Below are 15769 nucleotides of genomic sequence, written 5' to 3'. Positions count from 1 at the left end.
TCGCTTAGCAGCTGCATTTGGCACCAAAGAAAACAGATTGCTGCCTTGTGAACAGACTTGCACCAACTGAATCTTTACTGTGATGCAACTGCAAAGTGGTTGCTTCTACTGTAGTTGCTGTAGCTGCATCGTAAACATGTCCTATCAGCAAGCAGAGAAATGTAACAGAGAATTGTAGTTACTACTTACTCTCCCAACAATGTCAGACCATAATAATAAATGTGCTGTATGCTTTCTCCTAGGTGTGTATGTGCTGGCTGCAACAAGTCGTCCTGACCTCATTGATCCAGCGCTGCTTCGACCTGGTCGTTTGGACAAGTGCCTTCACTGCCCACTGCCGAACACGGTATGCTCCCTGCCATTTATGTAACTTGTGTTAGTTACCTCTAGAGCACTGGAGGAAAACCATGTATGTAGCTTCTTTTTATCACGTTTGACTAGTCACCACATACTGCCTCGGTGAAGTCTGCGAAGGATCTTAGGATTCACCTAACAGAAATGGTTTCAAGCAAATTCTATTAATCATTTTAAGAAGCATATCATTTTGTGACCTGAGCTTGCAGCAAAATCGCAAGCATCGTCTGCTCAACTGAAGTGAATGCAGAAGGCAGATGCAGTACTCTTGGAAATTAAGTGTCAGTGTCCTACTGCATGAGCTTTCAGTTTTCAATGTAGGTTCGATGGCTTGGAGATGATATCACATGGTTTTCTCAAAAACTTGATTTCATGCTTGCATCAGTTCCGAACCAGGGTGTCTACCAACCGGGAAAACCAGGAATTCTCAGGGATTTTGAATAGTCTGGAAATACTCGAGGAAAACTCAGGGAACTTGTGCTTCTGTCAGGGAAAATTAGCTGGAATTTTGTTGAAAGGGAACGAAAGTCGCGGTAATGCTGGCTCGAGTCACACAGAGGAATCGTAACGTATCGTCTTTGATGCCGTGTTGTCGGCTGTAGGAGTTGCCAGTGCACAGTCAACGACTGACTTTCCGGACGCCTGATAATTCGGACGGCTTTGCGGCACCACCAAGTATCCCATGGCACTGAAATTTAGGATCTGAAATTTCGGACGTAAGAACCTTTTGCCGTCCGATTTTCCGATATTTTTGCCGTGACTGCAGGCCCGAAACGGCATTAACCAAAGCCACCACCGCCGCCATTTTGATTACCTCGCAGCCTCGAACTGGCGTTCTCGCACGCAGATCCGCTGGCAGCCGCAGCCACTGACGCCGCAACGCTAGGCCTAGCAGCTTTGACGTTCTCTGTTAAGTGTCTTGCCATTCTGTGCCGCCTTTTTTCATTAAAAGAATGCACAGCTGTCAGCCATGGCACCGACTCCGCCTTTGTGGTCCTCGTGATTGGCGTCGAAGCTCGAAAAGCACGGCGCATTGCATGAGCCGGTTCCCGAAAGTGAGCTTCGCTTCAATACAGAAGTATTATGCGGTGAAGCGTAAACGTGGGAAGGGGCAATTGTCCCGTGGGAAGGGACAATTGCACCTTGCTATCTTGCTTCAGCATATGTCAGGACAGTTGAGGGTGACTTACCAGCTGTTTAGAGAGAATCTCATTTGTGACTAAGTTTGGCCTTGTTCCAATGAGCTTGGTGTTAGTTGTTAGAAATAGCTCATGTTCGAAAACATTGGTTTCTGTATGCCTATATATTTTATTCGTATTTGAGAATGTTAGACTCGATGTGCAATGGGTTTTACCATTCTTTTCTAAGATATTTTATTCACTGTGCATTTTACTAACCCCTGCCTTCTGTTTTCTTTTTGAATAATATAAACACTACTCCTTAATGTTCAAACTGGATTAAATCGTTTTTTTTTTAAATTTTTTAACATGCTTACTAGGGAGTTGGGCAACATGGTGTCAGCCCGTCTTGACATAAAACAAAGTTCTGTGTCACTCAGGGAACATTGCAAAGGCACCCAGGGAAAACCTGGAAAACTCGAGGAATTTAGAGATGTTTACTTGGTAGACACCCTGGTTCTGCTCATTGTTGCTCAATCTAGAGGCAGTTTGTTTCTGGCTGAAGTTTTGTTTTCCTTGAAATGGCAGAAAGCACCGCAGAATGCCCTTGAAAGAAAAAAACATTTTTTTTATAACGGTGGATCACCATAGAGATATGGTCTTCTGGTGTCCCTTATATGGTTATTACAGTTACTATAAGGTTGCTTGTAGAGAATGAAACAAATAAGAAAAGGTTTGAAAAGGCAAATCCTACAAACTGTTATAAAACTGCTCATGTTGTTTTTGTCCAGGTGGCACTTTTATGACATGTTCGAAGTTTTTGTGCATGTAGTAATGTTCTTAATAGGCAGGCATACTTACATTTTAGTACAAATGATCTGGCACATCTCTCATGTTTGGGATGTTTGACGGCAAAGCTTGGGAAAAAATTACTGTCTTCATGGAGATGAGCTTGTTTAGCACAAAGAACAGCAATGACATTTGAAAGAACACATAGCAGATACATAAAGCAGTCATTTTATAGTGAAGCTTTCTTTACCTCCTCTTCCGACTTTCCGGGTGCTGCTGCTGTGATGATCTTGCATTGCATGCCGCTGGGTTTCTTGCAACACCACCAGATGGCGCTCGCTTCCTGGTCTTGCTCACACGCGCTGTTGGGTTTCTTGCAACACTACTAGATAGCACTCGCCTCTGCACATCTCAGCCGCCGCTGCCGTGGCAGCGTTTCACAGTTTGTGCATATTGCAGGTGCTGTGCTTGCTTTTCTATGTGACAAAAATGCAGTTGCTGGGCTGTGGAGGTCGCGTGCTGGGCTGTGATAGTGTAAACATTACAATCGTCCATAGTCTGAAGAGAGCGCTTGGAGCTGGCGCCTCAGCAGCGTGCTGGCCCCGTATGCAGAAGGAGCACTAAACATGTGCCAGAAAAATGACTCCAAAGCGTATGCTCAGTGCCGAGGACACCCGGGCCAGAAAGAAGTGTGAGGAACAGGAACATCTTCGCTACGCAGCGAAACGTGGTGCAGACTGTGAATGTATGTGTACAGTGTATACATGCAATCATAATAATTCAATTACAAAGAGCACCATAACTCAATTAAAGTTTAGCGCTTCTGCTATGATGTGGTGTGCCAGGTGAGGCAATCACAATGCTCAACCCTCTGAGAGATTATGAACAATGATGCGCAACAATGCCTCAAGCAAACATGTCCCCCTATGTGTTCTGTGGACTATGCAGACAAATAGCAGTGATGCACGTAAGGTAACGTTTAAGATAAACTCATCACTCTTGTATTTGATTGAGCACTGAAAAAATTACACATTTGCCGCCAACATCACTGCTAATTATTGTCAATCACAGCAAACAGTATACAAATCTTCGCTGACATTGAGTCCCACAGTGCATGGGATCCACATATTTTTCTTTGGTAGCTGTATACATATATATATTCTCTCAGTAGCTGTATAGGGCCCCATGAACTTTGGCCTGCTCAATATGAGCCAATTTTTCATGTCCAACTCTGTTCTGATCTGTTTCAAGATCTTTTTAGTATTATATTATTTGACTTGGTAGTTATGCATGATATTCTCTTGAAATGGAATCAGAAATCTAAAATCTAATAATAATAATAATGATGATGATGATGATAATAATAATAATCCAGGAGCTGCTTTTAGAAAATCTAACGCAAACATTCATTAAATATTTAATCAGCATGGCTGAAGTAAGTATGACCCACCCTGGTGGCTTAGCGGCTATAGCGTTGCGCTGCTAAGCACGAGGTCGCTGGGTGAAATCCTGGCCGCATTGGCCACATTCTGATAGGGGTGAAATGTAATATCGCCCATGTCCCATGCCTTGTAGGGCGGCACGTTAAGGATCCCCTGGCAGTCAAAATTAATCTGGAGTCTTCCACTATGGCACGTCTCATAATCAAATCGTGGTTTTGGCATGCAAAATCACGGAATTCAATTCAAATAAATTAAGTTGTTTTTGTTTCTTCATTATAGTGCAGTCTAACCGGTTCTCATGTGTGCCCTGGTGCACATTTATGCAGGATAAAATTGAAGCAAATAATTTGTTTGCTCAATTGTGCTCAAGTCTTGATGGCGCCTGTTTTTCCCTAGTTCTGCACTGTATGACTGACTGTGCCTCACTTGTTTGTTAGCCTTTGTAATTAATCACCTATAAGGCATTATTATAATGAGGTCCAAAATGTCAAGCTACTTTTTAATTTCACACACACTATTACATGCTAAATCCTCTCTAATTGAACAAATCGTTGAAGAAACTTGCAAATGCTTTCAATATGTGTGGGTTTCTTTCTTGAGCTGGGCAGTTTACAAATGCATTAATAGGCTGTGACAATTTTCTATGTAGCAAATGAATTTTTTCAATGAATCGATTTCATTCTTGCAGGAAGCAAATAGTATTTGCCATGGAATATGCTATATCTTCTGTGTTGACTGAAATATAGTAAATAATAATAATAATAAAGAATGTTCTGGTCTCACAATTTAAAGTGAGCGGCATTGTACCTCTGCCACTGCTGGTAATGAGAGGACGAAATGAGGTGGTAGAGCGGAGGAGAAAGGTATCACAGGTGATACGATCTTGACTGGGTGAGGTGAGTCTTCACCGCAAGAATCAGAAAACGCCGACTAAGGCAGGCATCATGAGGATGCAAAAAGTATAAAATATTGTATTCACTTCATTGGTACATGGTTGTGACTATATGCGAGTCCGAGTGTTTCTGATTAATACGGGGGCCAGGATGGCCTTAAATAACCCCTTGTGGTCTTGTAGTCGTCGACATCTTCTTGGAGAACCTGTAGAAGTAGGTTGTGCAGTCAACGACCTCCTGCCCTTCGGGTTTTCTTTCCTTCGTCCTTCCCTTTGTGTCAGCTCGGGGAATAAAAAGGGTGACACTGTTTCGGAGAACAGGGCAATTATGTCGACGTGGGGACGCCCACTTAAACGCTTCTCACACTTGACAGGTTGATGTCCAGGCCTACTGTAACAGCCTTTTCTGGACCGATGTTAATCATCTTGTCGTGGGAATGTACGCCTGAATGTCTCTCACAACGGACAGGTCGATCATAACACAGGACACACTGGCCAAGAGTATTATTATTATTATTATTATTATTATTATTATTATTATTATTATTATTATTATTATTATTATTTTATTTTCATACATAACATGCCAGAAAATGTTGGTGATCATACCCCAAAGATATTTTAAAATCTAAAGCCCGCAAATTCCGGCATGTTCAACGTTCCAAGCGCGGTCAATAAGGCGCAGGCGGTTTCGGTTTCAGTGACCGCCGCCGCTGCCTGTGAGCTCCCACTTGAGTGATATGCAAAGGTAACCTCGAGGTGGCGACATGGCTTCTCCGCGGAACACCATAGTCAGGTGTAAAGTACCCTTTACAGGGGCATTCTACACGCTTGTTTGGATGCCTCATTGGTCGCATACGCGATGGCAACAGGATGACAGACGCGCCCTACACTTGCCTTCACCTGGAGAAGGAAAAATCATGAAGCAGCCGCATTCTATATTTTCGTGGTTCCGCTAAGCTGACGGGTTCAGTTGGGCTCGCGCGAATGACGGCCTGAGCTCTCCTGCTGTGCTGTTTTGTTTAATGCTTCGCCCGAAGAAAATCGGCTTTGGATGTGAGAGTTGCGTTTGCCCCTCAACCGTTTCACGCGTCGCTGTTGCGAGATGTCGCTTCCAGCGTAGCCATCGTTACCTGCCGAGGTTGAATAATACGTTATTGTTGTGTGCGCACCAGTGTAATAAATTAGAAGCCCGGATGAAGGAGGCAGCGAAGCAACCGTCACGTATAAGAAACGCAAATTATACTGTTATTTAAAAATGTAAGTATCTCTCTCTCTCTCTCTCTGTGTGTGTGTGTGTGTGTGTGTTTGTGTGCGTGCGTGCGTGCGTGCGTGCGTGCGTGCGTGCGTGCGTGCGCGCGCGCGAATTTTAAGTGCTTATCCGGCAGTCGACGCCAGACGGCATAGCGTCGACGATCACTTTCAGACAAAAGCGATCGGAGCCGGTCATGATGGTTCGTATTCATGGTTCGTCAAAGTTCGCGTTATCGTTATTTTCACATAGTTTCCTTCTCGAGAGCGTTGACGGAGGGGGGGGGGGGGGGGAGGGCGGCGAACAAAGATGTTGCGGCGCCGAAGGATGGCGGCGGACGTTACGACAGGCTTCGAAAGTTTCGAGTTGTGCACCCGTAGACGGTTAAATCCTTGCGCGACCGCGCGCTTGTGCAAGCGAAGTTTCCGTATCGCGTGTGCATTCACTCTTTCCAGTAGTACACGCTTTCACGTATCTCTGCGTGTCTACCGACGTCCGACATCGAAGCCGTACTTCCGTGTGAAAAAACGGGCGCACTGCCTCTTCGTCTGCTCAGTTCAGTCGTGAATTAGGAGTAAAAGAAGGTATCTATACACTTCGCCTCGTCTCATTATTATTTCCGTTTCTTCGAGCCGGCTGGCGCACGAGCGCCTGTCAGGTCGTCACAGGAGCTGCTTCGGCGTAGAGAATACGAAAGCAGATCCGACGCAGGAGAAAGGAATATAAGCTCCGCTGCCTAATCTCCTTCGGGAGACGACATTTTCGCCATTCAGTATTTATTCTACACGGGCTCCAAACGGAACCCAAAGCCGCGTTGCGGTGCACTCGGCTCGATTTATCGTACATTTCTCCTCTCTGAACGGGAAAGAAAATGTGAGGAAAAACAAGGAACAAACCTTGGCGCGAAGGATCGCGTAGTGTATATAAACTCGGCGTGTGCCGAGCAGCAGAAGCCTTCCATTCTTCTTTCCGCACGGCAGCGGCTGCGGCATTTTGCGGAAAATTGACGAGAGAGAGAGAGAGAGAGAGAGAGAGAGAGAGAGCACTATGCACGGCATATGTATATCGGGAAAAGTGAGAGACCAAGACGCCTTTTCGTTCCTGGCGGTAAGGAAAATCCATCTCGGTCGTCGTGCCCTTCTGAGTATTTGTCTCCTTTTCTCCGGCTCTTATGTTGAGAAAAGGGAACAAAAGAAAGAAAGAAAGAACCGAAGAGAAAGCTGTAACCTTCCTTTTGTAGGCTGAGATAGAGAGAGAGCCCGGCACAAAAAGTGTCATCATCCGCTGTGAATGTGCCGCGCGCCTTTGACGAGGTTTCTTTCGCGACCGACCGAGCCGTGTGCGTGCCAGTCCGGAGATATAGTCAGTCGGCGCGGAGGAGCGGCTTATAGCGCGGTATGCAAAAACGTTCGTCCACGTGGGGCTCCCAGCAACGTGTGGAGGCTGCCTACGTGCCCGTTTCCTTTTCTTTCTTTCTTGCTTTATACACGAGGAATAAGGGACACAACGGAGAGACGTCGTGGCGGTAGTGGCTGTGTAACTTGCAGGATTAGGCTTATTGATGTCACTTTTTCCCCCGTTCGTACCTCTCTCTCTCTCTCTCTCTCATTTTAATGTGCGTATATGTGTGTCGTCTTTGGCTCTATCCTGGGGGAGAGGTCAGGTGTGCGCGGAGGAAGTGAGTGTTCGGAAGCGGATTTCGTTCTCTGTGGAAGATCCCACAAAACAGGTCTGTGCGCGCATATTCACTTTCCTGTCTATGCTCTGCACAGATGACTGGCGCTGCGTGTTTTTTGTCTTTCTTTTTTGCTGGTCCGGGAGAGTAGAAAAAGAAAAGGGGGGTGGAGGGTGGGATAGAGGTAGCTTTTTTTTCGCGTTTAGTGGAACTGTGGTTGGCCGATTGGCTTCTCCCTTTGAGTGTCATTAGTATATATATATATATATATATATATATATATATATATATATATATATATATATATATATATATATATATATATCCCTGTCTCTCTGCCTCTCCGCACACTCCTTAGTTTCCGACACGCTCGACTTTCGATCCGTGCCTTTTGTTCGTTTCAATTCGCCCTTTATATCCGCCTTGCGCGGCCCCGTCCGCGTTGACTTTTAATCAGCCTGTTCACTGCCGCTGCCGCGCTTTCATGCACTCGTTTCCCGAGATTGGGCGTGCAGGCACGAAGTTGAATTTGAATTCGCGTATTAGAGAGCGACGCGTTCGTCTACCGTCTTCTCTAGGTCAGGTGCTGCATTGGCTCGAGGTTTTACCCTTTTGTTATCTACTATGAATAATTTTTGTCGATGCGTGTACGTTGAGACTTTTATCTGCTCCGCTTATTACGGGGCTTTTCGTTTCGCGCTGCGTCATTCTCCGTTCAAGCTTTCCTCTTCCGAAGGCGCAAAAATTCTTGCTCGCCATTCGCTCAGAGCTAATGAGCGACAGCCTTAGTGTCCACGTGTTTCGAATTCCTACGGACTTCGTTCTTCTCTTTCCTGTCTGCTAAATTTTCCTGTCGTTCTGGCGCACGAAAACTAGAACTATATGTTTTTGTTTTTTCGGTGATTGCTTCCCAACTTCGTTTATTTTATACGAAATTAAAGGTATAAGATATAGTGATTACCTTCAGTGTTTCTTGATGACCATGGAAATCTTAATGGTTTCGTCCACGTCGCGGATATAGATCGTTATAAACCTGGAACTATCGGGAAATTCTAACCTTGCGGTAATTCTACCGCGGAAAGTTCGTAGCCACAGTGTTCTGCCACTGGATTGCAAGGTCGCGGGCTCGACTGTCTGTCACGGCAGGCGTGTTATATGACGAAGAGGAAATATTCGGAATGAAATAATGTTTCTATACGCCAAGGAAACCGAGGTTATCAAACTAAATTCGGAGCTCTGTCCACTGCAGCTTCATAGTCCGCCTCGTGAATTATTGCTATTTAAATAGAGATGCTTATACTCTGTGTTCTATCCGTGTCAGCCATCGGAGCATGTTGTCCTGTCTTGAACGCGACAGGTTTCATGCCCGAAAATATGTAAGGCGTCCGTTGGAATGGCGTGGCGCAGTTTTAGAGCGCCAATTTACAACGTCCGCTTTAGTTTGCGAACTCTAACCTCCGGAGCAACGGTTCGTCCGTGTTATATCTTGTGCGGGTCTCACACGTACTTTTGGGACAAAGGAACGACAACACAGTAGCACAAACAATCGCAAGGACATTTATTGCGCCTTGTACGCAACAATCTAGCCAGCCGAATCGTTACCAATATTACATGCCGATGGACGCTGACGAATCGAGGAAGTTCGACTCGCCGCGACAGGATAGCGAGCAAATATGTTCGCTCGCATGCTGGACACGAACTCCTAATCGTTCGCGTGTATACAGACACGCGAACGGTGTCGCGTTCGTACGATCGATCCCGTCCATTCCGGTGTCCAGCTCCTACAGGCCTTTCCCAGGATGGTCCCGCGAACGGTGGGCGAGCGCGCGAAACGTCCGCGCCTCTCGCCGACCCCCGAGCTAAAGAGGGAGAGCCTACTCACTCTCGCACCCCATAACCCCTCCGTCAGGTGGCGTTAGCAGCGCAACACCCGCGCCATCCCGTAATATGCTGCAACCCTGCTGTAACCACACCGGCCTCCGCCGGGGCGTATAGCTAAGCGGAGAAGCCGGGTTACGGGAGACGCGACAGCCATGCGGGGAAAACAACATCTAGGGGACGCGTGAGAATCGAGCGTCCCTACAACGTACAGAGCTGTATTTCGCGTACTTCGGCGTTGCACAATTAATTTTTTTTTTCTTCTGGGCACATCGCAGGCGCGCGCGTGCGCGCGACTTACGCATGTCAAAATCGAAGAGCTGTTAGCTTTGCCCGAAGTATAAGACCGGTGCATCGCACGACAGTGTTTAAACCACACGTCCCGTAGCTGGGGCATGGTCCTCCGACATCTATTTTGTTTGCATCTTCCCGTTCTGTTTTCATTTGCCGTTGACTGCGCCCGCATGCGCAGGTCGAGGAAAGGTGTACACCACGGACAACGCGCATTGCGATTGTCAACTAACCGTGTGCACGGAGCCCGCTGCGCATTGATCGCAAAATCCTTGTTGACGCTGCAGAGGCAGCTTCGCAGAAATCTGCGCTTATGGTGAACGCGTGTACACGTGTGCTTTGTGCGCGACGCTTTCCGCACGGCCTGCAAGCGCTATGTTTCTCTTGCGTGTGCGGGGGTGGCAGCAGCAACCATCCGCGCCCTCGTGGATGCCGTACTCGCGATCCTTTCTCACTTTTCTAAACAGATCTGCGCCCAGAAGCCACCTCGCTATTCGTTCGGGCACAATGCCGCACCGCGTCGCACTGTGCCTGTTTCAGTCCCTCTGGGCGGGATTGAATTTGCCATTTTGATATTCGTACGGCCACCCTCTTTTTCTTTTTTCTTTTATCGACAAGGTGCGCCTCACGCATAAGCCGTCTGTGGCCGGCTCCGATATTTTATTGTTATTTCTGCCTATTGTCATCTGCAATTTTTTTCCCCGTTTTCTTCAGAGCTGTTTTGTTTTTGCATCGGCCTCTTTCTATTTATTCTGCGTGCATCGTGGCTTGTTTTGCATGCGCGTAGTCTCCGCGTATTTTATTTTTATTGGAGTGAGAGGGGATTTTGCTGGAGCTTTAATACCTTTATCGGTGTTGTGCACCGGGTGCTTATTTAATCCGACGACCGCCTCCTTACTTCGCGGCGGACTCTAGGGGAAAAAAAAAAGAAAGGTGGCGGACAAGAGGGCGCTGCAGAAATAGAGCAGCGTAGAGCAGTGACTATTTTATTTTCATTTTTTCCCCCTCGTTCTGAAGACTCAGAACCAGGTTGTATGTACAGTTATCCTGCTGCACCGCAGGTAATTTGCCATAAGTCATTGCGTTGCGTTTTCGGTGCCAACGTGCAATCGCCTCCGGTGTCTGTCATGTTGGTCACCACGCTTAGGCATTACGGTGAGATGCGAGCTGTGACAAATGTGGTATCCTTTTTGTGGAAGACGCCAGAAATCAGTCGGTTCCGATGCTTTCCCAGTGAATCACTAAAAGTTGGAAGAAGCATCTGTTAACCTTCCAATTAAATTGAAATAAATTCTGAGATTTTATGTGCCAAAACCACGATCTGACTATGAGCCACGCCGTGTGTACCGGGCTCCGGATTCGTCGTGGTTGCTTAATGTCTTTGGATTGGCGTTGCTATAGGCACGAGGTCGCGGGATCAGTACCTGGATTATTTTTTCTTGCTGATGACGTGGTCTCTAAACTACTGCTTCAGAGTGTACGTGTTTTTTCTCATCAATAGCAGATTTAGGTGCTTTTTGATGGACTTTCGCTTGATAGGCGCAGATACTGTGTACCTTGAAGGAGCCTCCGAGTTCACTGAGTAACGCGGTATTGTGGCGCCCTCTAGCATACAGTCGTTAAATGGCAGCTGTGGCCCCGAACGTTTCGGTGTAGCCCTCATGTCCTTTCCCGACTTTAAATATATATATATATATATATATATATATATATATATATATATATATATATATATATATATATATATATATATATATATATATATATATATAGGCATGTGACGCGCAAGAGGCTTAAGACAAGTAGATGCGATCTGCTGCAAACACTAAGCACGAAATGCTTTAGCAAATGAAATTGGGCTTGGTCACGCATCTTGGAGGCACATAAGACGTAATACAGGCCTCAGACAAGGGGCTTGACGAACCATTGTGCACACTGAGTATGGCTTCCTGTCGCAAATGAAAGCGTTTTATGTAGCGATTTGGTGCTCCTTTCCGGTTCATGCAAGGCGGAGCGCGCGAGCATCCTGGTGGCGTTGAGCCGCAAGCTTCTGCTGGCCGACGACGTGGACCTGGACTCCGTGGCGGCGCGCACCGAGCATTTCTCCGGCGCTGACCTGCAGGCCCTGCTCTACACCGCGCAGCTGGAGGTGGTCCACGAGGTCTTCCCCCAAGACGGTGGGTCATCTTTTCTCCTTCCCATAAAAACATTTGGCCAGCTGGAACGTGGGGGTATTTCACAGCTCCAGGAAACTATCTTCAACGAGCTCACTCGAATTTCGCGTAGCTGTTACATACGGAGCTTTCTTTCTTTCTTTCTTTCTTTCTTTCTTTCTTTCTTTCTTTCTTTCTTTCTTTCTTTCTTTCTTTCTTTCTTTCTTTCTTGTTAAGATGAAAATAGAGGAGTTGTCGCCGGTTGCTGGCAGTTACTGTTCCTTTATACTTGGCTAATAATATTGGATAAATAAAGAAAAGAAGTATAAATTCTTGAATTAGAAAATCCCTAAATAAGAGAGAAGAACATGTAACGACACTAAGAGTAAAAGAGCTTCCAAGGCGTTCGACGCCGGCACAAGTGCTCGTACTACTAAACTAGTGGGCTCGCCAGTACTTTGGTTAGGCCAAGAAAAAAAGTACGTCTCTATAGGTAGCGCAGGAAAAACGAGGATGGAAGAGAGAAACTGGAGCACGCATCTGGCTAATGCAAATTTTGTATACCTGTTGAGAATACGCGAAAAACTACGTCTCCATCCCTTGCGGTCACAATGGAAGGGAGTTCACATTTCGTGATGCCACATTTAACGAGAGCCGTTAAAATACTTCATGAACTGTAGGGAAGAAGTTAGAACACTTAACTTTTTTTTTTCGAGCAGAGCAAGGCAGTTGTGAAGTGGCGCGTTTCTGCGGACGTCTTGTTGTGCTGTCTCTCCCTCCATGGAGTTTTTTTTTTTATGGTGTTACCTATAGATGAAATGCGCCGCTACTGTCTACGCGAATTTCCCAGTGGGCGCTGCGTCACCGTGGTTATGCCGATATATGGATGATTCATCTTGTCCTGAACGGGGCTTGTTCTATAAAGCATGACGACCGCTGCACGAATAAAGCTTTTGCAGAATGAAACGTTCATAAAAAAACTCATCGTTCTCCTGTCGTACATCTTGCATTAACGTTTATCTACACATAGTATTAGTGTACTCCCTTAATAACACTCCATTAGAATTGGTAAAAACTTACAAGTACCTTGGCCTTCACATCACCTCTGATCTTACTTGGAATACCCACATCACCCATATAATAAGTAACGCTAACAGAATGCTAGGTTACTTACGACGCAACTTTTCCAAAGCACCTTCTTCCTTAAAATTAATCCTCTATAAAACTCTAATACGACCGAAACTTGAGTACGCTGCTTCAATCTGGGATCCAGGTCAAGTAAACCTAATACACTCACTGGAAATGGCTCAGAATAACTCTACTCGTTTCATTCTTTCTAACTATAATAGAACCGCGAGTATCAGTGCCATGAAATCTAGCCTTAACCTACCGTCCTTGTTATCACGTCGAAAATTGTTCCGTTTGTGCCTTTTTCATAAATTATTTCATCACCCGCTGCTACGCAACAAACTCATTTCTCCGCCTCCGTATGTATCACCCAGACTAGACCACATTCATAAGGTTGACATTTCATTTTGCAGATCCAATGCTTTTTTGCAGTCATTTGTACCACGCACTTCCAATGAGTGGAATCACCTCCCCGCCTTGATAGCCACTATCGCAGATCACCAATTATTCAAGAATGTCATAGCTAACACTGTATAACTAGGAACCTTTTTTTTTTCATATTGTTCAACCTGTACTCACAAATGCCTTAGCTAACATTGTATATCTAGGTGCCATTTGTTAAATAGTTTTGTTTATACATATTTATATACATAATTTTCTGCACTAATAACTCCTGTTTGTTGAATTTACCCGTTTTTGCTTGTAACCACTCCCCTCTATAATGCCGTAATGGCCCTGAGGGTATGATAAATAAATAGATAAATAAAAAATAAACAAGTAAGCGAAGGAGACGGAAATATAAGGTTGAAACCGACGCACGGTTAGCGCGGACCTCGTATTTCGCGCAAATTTAGCGATCATCCGATACATGCACGTTCGGTCGAACTGTACACCGCAGCGCTAGTGCCTGCTTATGTTTTATCAAAAGATTTCTTTCATAACAGTGCATAAAAGGAGCAACTTAGCGCTGTTTTGGAAGAAACTCGATAACTATGAAAGAGAGAAGGTGCTGCTTGCCAGACACGTCTGGTTCTCCGAAAAAGATGTCCATCCGAAACCGCCATTTCCCAACATTCTCTTTCATAGGATTACATATCCACCGTGGCGGCATGTATGGCGCGGCCATGCTTAGCCCGAAGGCTCGGGATCAAATCCGGGCCGTGACGGCCGCATTTCTATGAAGTCGAAATGCCAAAAACGCCCGTGTACCTTGCGAGTTCACGTTGAAGAATTCCAGGTGATCGAATTTAATCCGGAGTCCTCTACTACGGCGTGGCTCATAAGCATACCGTGGGTTTAGCATGTAAAACCTCAGAATTTAATATTTTTTTTAAGATCATGCAACTGCACACGATGATGATTCCTAGTTGCATCCCCCTTAAATCCGAGCAGCGGCGAATAGTCATCTAGGTTTTGTAGAGTACTTGCGTCCTACCCTATCGTAATCTAGCGCTTTGCCTATCTGCTTTATCTCGTACTGTGTTAGCCATACTTGACGAATCGATTCCGCCCCCTACCCCCCCCCCCCCCTCCCTTCGCTTCATTGCTTTTTTTTTCATCAATACTCCAAGCACCTCATGCTCACCTATACCGCGTCTTACAACGCAGCACCGCAGTGCCACCTTTCAGTCTAGATAACCATAAGGAAAACTTTGTTTTTCTCATCTTTTCTGTTGTGCGTGTCTCCCGTGCCGCAGAGCTCCAGGGAGACAGTCCAGGCAGACGCTTCGACTGTTCGTGGTCGTCGGACGAATCGCCGGGCCTCGGGGAGTCCGAGTTCTTCTACGCCCCGTCGGTCAGCCAGGGTCCCACCGAGCCCGTAGCTGACAAGGCACGCCAGCTGCAACAGGAGGTCCGTATAGGCGCCTTGGCGTTCTCGTGACCTTGACTGAATTGGAGGTGCTTGCGCCCGAGGGAATAAGGAACATCGTGCGCATAGCGCTTACGGTGTCATTTTTGAACGGAACAAAGGAAAGGGAATGTGTACCCGCTCTTATAGCGCACGGAACATCTCTCATTCGTGGGAATTCTTCGTATCTACAGTTTCGAGTGAACTGTGAAAGCCTTATGCTTTACTGCGAACTTCTCAGAAGTGATGACATTGTGCGCATCACCAGTGCACGTCTTTCTTCTCGATGCCTATACTAAACGCGAATGCACGCTAGCCTATTTGAAAGGAAGCATTGCCTGGTGCACGTATTGTAAAAATAAACCTTGTTTAGATATGTTTAGATAACCGCAGCTGTTTCAGTACACCTCGACGCCACGACAATTTCTGCAGCATACTCTCGACGATGCACCGCGCATTTCATCTAGCCTGCACACGACGCTTAGCATAGTTGGCAGGACGCAAACATTCGGTTGTAAATAAGGATTTATTTCAATTATAATTTTTACGCCGGCGCATCAGATTGTCGATGTAGGGCGTGGTGGCATATACAATTACATTGGCGTGTCATTCACGTTGCACGCACACTCTTTAATATACCTTTTTCAGCTCTAATAAAAATATTGACCTGTAGTACTCACTGCGCAAAAGATTACGTGTAGTCTGTGTACCGTAGACCATAAAATATGTACGACCCTCCTGCTCGCCTCACCGCGGTAAATGAAAACTGAACGGGCGACCCTGGTGAACCTCCGAAGCGCCTCTCCTGGACCAGTTTCGTTTACCGCCACGAGTTGGCTGAAGGTTGCCGCTAGTTGGCGGGATCGCCGCCAGTTGGCGCCAGCGGCACCGCAGCAACAGCATATTGCAGTGGAGAAGCGATGCGTCTTGGCTCGGACGTGCACCGCT

At 46.2% G+C, this 15769-nt stretch overlaps 1 protein-coding gene across 1 annotated transcript in view; it reads left to right on the top strand.

Annotated features, from left to right (window-relative positions):
* LOC135914352 (peroxisomal ATPase PEX1-like) overlaps nucleotides 1-15769 on the top strand; it is an 82837-nt gene that overhangs the window by 46830 nt on the left and 20238 nt on the right. Inside the window, exons 17-19 of the mRNA XM_065447158.1 lie at nucleotides 243-346; nucleotides 11700-11868; nucleotides 14670-14824. Coding sequence (XP_065303230.1) covers nucleotides 243-346; nucleotides 11700-11868; nucleotides 14670-14824 — 428 coding nt within the window. The remainder of the gene's footprint in view (nucleotides 1-242; nucleotides 347-11699; nucleotides 11869-14669; nucleotides 14825-15769) is intronic.

Source organism: Dermacentor albipictus, chromosome 1 (assembly GCF_038994185.2).
Source record: "Dermacentor albipictus isolate Rhodes 1998 colony chromosome 1, USDA_Dalb.pri_finalv2, whole genome shotgun sequence".
In the NCBI taxonomy this organism is placed as follows: domain Eukaryota; kingdom Metazoa; phylum Arthropoda; class Arachnida; order Ixodida; family Ixodidae; genus Dermacentor; species Dermacentor albipictus.
This window is presented reverse-complemented; position numbering and strand designations above follow the sequence as displayed.